The 8375-nt window shown below is 37.9% G+C and overlaps 1 protein-coding gene across 5 annotated transcripts in view; it reads left to right on the forward strand.

Annotated features, from left to right (window-relative positions):
* PUM3 (pumilio RNA binding family member 3) overlaps positions 1-5515 on the forward strand; it is a 42127-nt gene extending 36612 nt beyond the window's left edge. For all 5 annotated transcript variants that reach the window (XM_075597131.1, XM_075597124.1, XM_075597150.1 and 2 more), the window contains exons 14-18: positions 691-833; positions 1245-1467; positions 1951-2038; positions 3530-3620; positions 5257-5515. In XM_075597131.1, the coding sequence (XP_075453246.1) occupies positions 691-833; positions 1245-1467; positions 1951-2038; positions 3530-3620; positions 5257-5389 (678 nt within the window). In that variant the 3' untranslated portion in view covers positions 5390-5515. The remainder of the gene's footprint in view (positions 1-690; positions 834-1244; positions 1468-1950; positions 2039-3529; positions 3621-5256) is intronic.
* Positions 5516-8375: the final 2860 nt, after the last annotated feature.

Here is an 8375-nt window from a genome sequence, read left to right on the forward strand (position 1 = left end):
ATAGGGACAGCTACTTTAAAATGCAGTATAATATACAAATGTCAAAGATAAAGGAACTAAAACAACACCCAAGACTTAATTTACAATGTTTAATACAAATTCAAGACAACTTTCAAAAATTAATTTGAAATGTGTGTTTTTTGTTACATGAAAGCATCTATCACCAAGATTTAACCAACTAACTATAACTCTGTCATTAGTTCTCTTTGGTCCATTGTGGGATTACACCTGTAAATTACAACGCAAATAGTAAAAGAGCAAAAATGTTTAGTGCTTAGTTAGGCTATTTCACTTGATTGCCTATATCTATAAATACAGTAATAATAATAAAAATTAAAAAAAAAAACTTACTGTATCGGTTTGGTTTTCCACAAAGGCGTGAGGATGATGTGTGTAGGAGACATTAATCCATGAACATTTCAGCAGTGCCCTCAACCGCAGTCCAGATTTATATTTAATCATAATGTTCAAATGATAAATTGAAACTATTGATTTTGTTTTTTTGCTTCGCCAACACCAGCCTAAAAGTCAATTTACCGCTGTGTCAAAACAGCCAAAGCTGCACTGGAATTTGACATTCCATTACCTGTGTTGCAAAGTTTAGCCTCCAGTTTAGTGGAGGTAATGCATGTCGCAGTAAAGTGTGCCAAAGATTCACTGGTGGTTTTCCATTGTGATTATTTCATGCAGGAACTTATCAGCTCCCTGCCCAATCTTATGGATGACAAATATGGAAGGAAGGTGCTGTTGTATTTGCTGAGCTGGAGAAATCCTGCCCATTTCCTGCCTGAAATCATTGATGTGCTTAAGCAGGGGGATGGCAATACACACAGGTAAACAATACATTTCTTTTTTTCACAGAAGTATGCATTATGGTTTTCACATTTAGCTGTGCCTCAGCCTAAAGCTAAAGCTAATAGCTTTAATAGCTATAGCTAATAGCACCATAACTCTTTCAGCCCTGTAGTAACTGAGCAGTTTATTTGTCGGATATTCTTTTGTTAAAATACACTGCTCATCTGCAGCTGCTCCTGTTGTTGAATGTTTCATTGCCACTAAAGCACCACATAATGTATAGTTAATATTATTTAGCGGGTGCTGTGTCAAAGCCAACAAGCCAGAGGGCAGTAGAAGATACAGGCCAATTAAAAAAATAAAATTATAGGTGGCTTGTCTTTTCCTTTAATGGTGTTGTTGAAAAATCTTAATTTGCTCAAGAAATATTTTGAATTGTTTCCCTTCAGCAAAAAAGATGCAGGGGTCCGGCACCGTGAACTTCTGGAATCCGTTTCCCAGCCCTTGTTAAAGCATCTTGAAGAACACATACAAGAATTGGTGTTGCGCAATGCCATGTGCGTCATAGTGACAAACATTCTGCTGTGCACACTAGGGGACACGCAGCCTATAATGTCTTCCATAGCCAGTATGGCAGCAGAGGAGCTTGTGCCAGGTGGCAAGGATGGAGAGGTAACATATTCTGTCTCCCTCTCATATGTAATAACGAACAGGGGGAGCCCTCGGTCTTTGCTCAGATGAGGGATACTATGCCAAGCATTTCCTTTTTTTCTCAGATGACCTTTGTAGTGTGTCCCAGTAGACATACATTTCAAAAGTGGTAGACCGCCTAAAGTAATCATAGATCTATAGGTGAGAACATCAAAAAAACGGGAGAGCCCTTTAACATGATCACAACCAAAATACTATACTTTTAAAGCTCATCAACTGGTCAATACCTTAGCACAAGGGTTTCTGGTGATAGGAGCCATAATACATTAATATTTTGAATTAAAAGTTTGCAGATCTGCAGTTACTGAGAGATGAGTGAAGGTTTTTATTGTTTTTTTTTTGTTTGTTTTTTATTATAATATACTGAAGGTCTATTTGGAGCACTTAACTAGAAATAAAACACATATGGGGCTGATACTGATGTTTCTCTCTGGTTCTTTAAAGCTTCACATTGCAGAACACCCTGCCGGTCACCTGGTGCTGAAATGGTTAATAAAGCAAGATAAAGACATGAAAGAAAATGGTAAAGAAGGTAAGATGATGCATGTTGAAGAAGTTGAGATTTTACATTTTGCCGTTTTTTAAGATTTTGAGGCTTCAGAGTGTTCTAGTACTAAATTGTGGTGTTGGCCAACTGATCACACAACCTCCACTAATAATCTATAGTGGTGCTTTATTCCTGAGAATGTGTCATTTCACGAAACTTCTATTTTTGAAATATTATTTTACATTTTATTATCCTACATAAGCCATTAAAGAAAGATACCACTTGCTTTCTATTCCCTTGTTATATTTATGAGAAGCCCCATTACATTGAAAAATGTAATCGCTTTGTTTCCCTTTTTATTCTTCTTTGTTGTAAACTGTTTGGGAAAATACTGTGTACAACATCAACCGCACATTCTGCTGCGCGACTAAAATATCTGCCCACCCTTACCCTGTGTACCATGTACCCTGTGTACCATGTACCCTGTGTACCATGGCGACCTTATCCGCTGGCTAAAGAAGTCAGCATGCTTACCCACTAGCAGTCTCTGACCACTTTACTGGCACAGTCTCTGGTCACAAAAACAGCAGTAATAGAAGTTAACATGCCACGGTTATATGTAATAATTAACTCTTTCAGTGCCAGGGTTCACAGTGCAATACAGAGGGTGTTAAAGCCGCAGCAGTTCAAGCAATATCCTACATGTTTTTTTTTTTTTTAATTAATCGGTTCTGCGCTATGAGAAAATACTTGTAGCAACTAAAATCTAAAAAAAACAAAAAAACAAAAAGTTTTAAATGCATTTTTTAATGTTTCTAATGTAGGAAGCATTTCCAAAGTGACAGCCCCTTCCCCTTCTGATAGGGTCTTGAGCCCCACCCGCTCTCTAGCAGTGCACCAATTGTATCTAGTAACTACCAGTGAATCATATTCCAGGAACTACATTGCCCAAAATGCTGTGCAAGAACTGAATTAAATAACCAGAGCAAGCGATTGATTATAGGAGAACGGATCGATCTGCAGCTTAGCTAATCACTTGTCAGTGTGCAGTATTGTATTGATGCGCATATTGCATGGGAAAAAAAATATATATTTTTTTAAATGGCAGCTTGAACTGCAGCTTTAACCTATAATCTCTAAGCTTTTAGACATCCCTATACTTATCTGAACGACTTAATGTGTATTTGTAGCGGCATGTATCCACTTGGCTTCTAACTACAATTTTCTATAGGAATAGTTCTTTTAGTGCAGGAATAGTTCTTTTAGTGCACAAACATTCTTCATAGATCTGCCCTTTGGCCCTGAAGAACCTAAAAGGTCTTATTTACACGTAAGCTCGAGTTTATTACGCATAACCCTTGTGTGGACCCTTTTTTTAACGTAGATTGATTTGTTACAGTTGCAGAAACTAGTGCAATCATGTCTTTGGATATGTTTAAAATCTTTCTTTCTTTCCTCCAAGCGATTAGGCCTGAACTACATTTAAAGAAACATAATTGTAATGGTTTAATTTCTTTTTGTCTGTCTTCAATGCAGGCTGCTTTGCTAGAACACTGTTGGAACATGTAGACATGGAAAATCTCAGCACCTGGGCACAAGTTAACAGAGGGGCCATTGTCCTCTGCTGGTAAGGAAGATACTGTTACTTAGTGACCCACACAGCATATTTTGGTATTGTTTGTATATGTATGTTGAGTCATTTAGGAATAGATAAGGGAGAGGGATTACTTTTTTTATTTCATAGCAATCATAGTATTGAATTGTGGGAAGCCCTTCTTGAGTTTGGTGTATGAATAATTGTATTTGCATTGGAGATCACCTTTCCAAGAACAGACTGGACGGCATTAGCCCAAATTTATGTATGTATTTTTCTGGTTCTATATACATGTGACCCAAGCTATACGCCTCCATACACACAATTCTCTATAGGATTCAATATTAATGCTTCTCCAGCATATCACAATATATCGCAACATCTGTTATATGGACTAGTGCCATGTTTAAATAGTGACTTATGCTGACCATATCTGTGGCTGGTAGACTTACTGTGTATAATATTTTTGTTGCATAGTCTTATATTCAGGCTTCTGGAATGCTGGAGAAAATAACCACATTGAGCTTTATTAAGGTATCACTCGTCATGTGATAGTGTAAAGTTTCTTAGTCCTTTAGCGTTACTTTTCTCCACCTGCTTCCTTTATAATGTCCTTTGGTGAGCATTGTAGCAGAATTTAATTATTTGGGTTTTCAGAGCCCTTCTGTGGGAAATGGAAGAATACACTGCATTGCCTGAGAATCTGATGCCCCATAAACATCAATGTGTAATTAATTTCAAGGTTTATTAAAATGTATGACAATGTGTGTTCTATACGAAATCTTCTGCTTCTCTTTTAAACATATCAGTAGGATTCCGTTTGTAGTACAGTATGTGATGTTTGTGGATTGGTGTCTCACATTCTCTTTGTGCCAGGAAGCTGTTTATGCGAGTATTATTATATTTATATTGCTTCTATGCTCTTAACTTTTCGATATTAATTCCCTACTCTCTTGGACTGCACCATTTACGTCTCTCCCCCTATAATCCTTGCTAAGTAAAAGCAGGCTGAGTTGTATGATTGTATGGCTGAACCTTTAGTAGAAGTGTATCTGGCTGAGACGCAGCAATTAGGGAGGCCAGTAGCTTGAGTGGTGATACACCTCTCCACTTGAGCATGATGCCTTTGTGCTGTGAGTCAGCCTTTACAAGCATTTGCAGCTCCTTATTCTAGTACTCATTGTTTGGGAATAATTGTTATTTGTACTTCTTTTGGCGTAGATCAGTTGTTACATTTGTGATTGCTCATGAAGCACTCCTGCTTCGATTTGCAGAGTGACATACATATCCTTTTTTTGCGGGTTTTAAATTCATAACCACTCTAATGGTGACTATTTGTGAACTGCGGGTAGTCCTGTAATTTGTTTTACTGTTATTTGAGTTGCCCAGGAAAAAGTATTTGCTGGGCTAGACGTATAATAAACAACAACCGTTATGTTATACAGTAACTGCACATATATGAAAGATTCAAAAAGGTTATCAAATATATTTATACCCAAGGTCGAATGAGCCGTAAAATGTGTCACTCGTACTAGTGTAACTTTGTGCCATAGGAACCTGGCAATGCGTTGCAGGCTCTTTCTGGCTGCAAAGGGGTACATTATGATCAGTTGACTTTGAGGAAATGTGTGTGGGCTTTATTTGCTTATTCTTTTTGTTTTTCTTTTAGCCTTCTCCAGAGCTCGGATGAAGAACTTGCTGTTCAAGTAAAAAATGGACTCAAGGGCTTTGTATCCAAAATGAAAAGCTCCACCAACACAAAAGCAATTGAGGCCTTAATAGAAAAATTAAATTCTCCCTAGCGAGAGTGGATGCTTCTTCTGTGCGTTTCGAATAATTCTGTTAGGTGAAGCCGAAGTGATTTCTATTTTTGTTGAGTATGGAGCTAACTGTGTTTTATATTTATAAATAAAATTCCTTTACCAACATGTTCTGGGTCTTGCCTTTCCTTCAACATGATGCAGTTAACAAGCTCAATAGCAGAATAAGTACTTAAAAGTGTCGGGTCAGGAGGATTAATAGAAGTACACTGGGCTTGATCACTACAATTATAATACAGTAGCTAGTCCTTAACGTGTAACCATACACACCTCAATGTTTTAATACGTTTAAAAATGTAAACAACAAAGCGTTAAACAATTTTCTTTAATGTCCCTCAGCAGAACACGTGTAGGCATTATTCCTTCACAGTTAGGAAAGACAGAATCATGATTTTGAGTACATGAGAAAGTATTTGGGGTTTGTTTGTTTGTTGTGACTTGCTGGAGGTAGGACTTATTTACTTGCATTGTTTTGTACAGTTTAGGCTACGGCTCCAGTGTGCACGCGAGCGACGGTGCGCCTGGCGGCACTCGTGACTTTCACCCGAGCGATCTGAGGACTTCAGATCACTCGGGGAGGCGGGGGTGCAGCCACGACGTCACGTGGCTGGTGGCCATCACCACAAGACACATTTCTAGCCTTTTCAAAATGTGCTTGCGCCATCGCGCTTTGTGCATGTGTGTGGACTGTGGCCGGCCCCATAGAGGGCCATCTCTTTGTTCACGCCGCGGTCGTGATCACTGAGGACGAGGACTTAGAATGACAAGAAGTTTTTTTTTTTCTAGCACATCCCTCTAATGTAAACACTTGAGTATTGTAGCTTCTCCCATTACAAAGTAACAATGATGAACTATTTAGCAAAGCTTAAAGTTGAAAATATATATATATTTTTTAATCCACGATGGAGATTAAACAGTGTTAGGAGGGACTGCACTTGTACATAAGGCAAGTGTGCCTTTATCATTTTATTTATGAAATTACATGCCCTACAGAATCCTGACAGTTTTGATGAGAAGTGATTGTTTCACAACCAAGGTGCTAGTCTCGGAAACAAAGTATTGTAATGTACCTGTCTTGTGAATAGGGAACTACTAGACATAGATTTATAATACAGTATATATTTACAGAGAATGAAAGGAAGAGCTATTCAAATTGTCTGATTCATCAGCAAATCCGAATGCTATCAATCAGAATGATTAGCAGCCGATTAGAATGGGTTTCTGATGGCTAACTGTAAAAAAGGAAAGATGAGGCAGAGGATCTACAGGTAAAGGGTGACCAGGTGAACAGAGCAGAACTAAAGGCACTCACTTGTCAGTGTATTATTGGTTTAACATTGGGATGCACAATACAAATGTTTTTCACCATCCGAGATGTTCTCTTTCTAGAATGACCATTAATACATATACTCGTACATTCTGCACTCCTAAATACATACTGATATGTATGTGTACACACTTACATATGCTAAACCCCCTGTTATGGGGGGGTGTAATCTTCTTAACCATTGGTGTCAATAGCACTACTGTCAAGTAACGTTTACCGGAGCGGTAACATCTGCTACATCAGTATATACATATATTGATAGACACAGCAAGTCAACTAAAACACAATGATGGACAAAGTGCAGAATGACTCTTTGAAGACTATCTAAGAATTTGGGAGTCCCCAGTCATAGATATTGCCAGTCCGGACCTTGAGTGCCCCCGATGATTTCCCCAGGCACCTAGCAGGCCAGTCAGTCTGGTTTCATCAAGTGATCTCTATATGTTGTCATATTATGATTCAATATTGCCATCATATTGGCTAACTCACACATTGTTCTCAGTAATATGTATCATTTTCACATGCTTTTCTCTTCCATCCGTCCCCCCCCCCCAAACCAATTTCCTCAACCCACTGGAAGATGAAGGCATCCTCTGCGTGTTCCTAACAAATCTCCCTGAGGAGTTTTCAAATGTTGGCCAGCATAATTACCATTCATCAATCACTTACACTGTGTGATGCGCGTCACCAGAGTGCTTGATTTATCACCTGATCAGACCGGTTGATATCAACCAGTCAGTGATTGATTCATCAGCAAATCAAAATGCCGAAAAGAAATGGAGAGGAGGGAGACAAGTTAATTTAAGGAGACATTATAGAAAAGGTGGATAACTTTCCCATACACTGATTTGGCGTTCCAATAGTGACACTCATTTTTAGCTTTCGCGATCACAAAGTAGTCTCATGGATCGCCACTTTTGCAATAAAATACTATTCTGTGTACTCTTTGAATTTTGATATCGGCTTTCCAGGGTTTTTTCTTAAAAAAATAAAAATAAATAACCAGCAGGGAAATGCTGAATGTATAAAGAATGAGGGTGCATGTAAAAAGATTTAAATGCAGTCAATCTCTACAGCCTTTTATGTTGGAACTGCTATGAGATTTCTCATATCTTCTCTAGCTGAATGAAGCATGTCTTTATGATTGGGTTGATGTTAACATGTGCATGTGTCACTGCTTTCATCAAATTTAAAAAACAAAAAGTATAACAAATATTTTCACCCAATTTTTTTTCTTTTTCAATGCATGAAAAACAAATCGTACTTCATACCTGTTTTTCGCCCTCTTAATTTGCTTAATGGGTGCTCTTCGATTGCAAGTGAAAAATCGAATGTATTTACTGGCATCTGTTTGATGGGCATTAGGTTAATTAAAGTAGGCCTGCATAATGAAAACCACAATTAAAACAAATGTATCCTGTTAAATGACTTTATCTACATGTGAGGATATTTATGCTTACACTTTTGCTCTTACCTGTGTCTGTAATGGAATAAACATTGACGGTCACACCTGATTTCACTTAATTGATGGTGACAGAAAGTGTTTCTGCTTGCAAATGTGTTTTACCTGTGTTGGTATTACTTAAAGCTGCAGTTCAGTCAATATTCTGCATGTGTGTTTTTTTTTAATAAATCAGTTCT

This window comes from Ascaphus truei, chromosome 1, assembly GCF_040206685.1.
Source record: "Ascaphus truei isolate aAscTru1 chromosome 1, aAscTru1.hap1, whole genome shotgun sequence".
Lineage (NCBI taxonomy): Eukaryota > Metazoa > Chordata > Amphibia > Anura > Ascaphidae > Ascaphus > Ascaphus truei.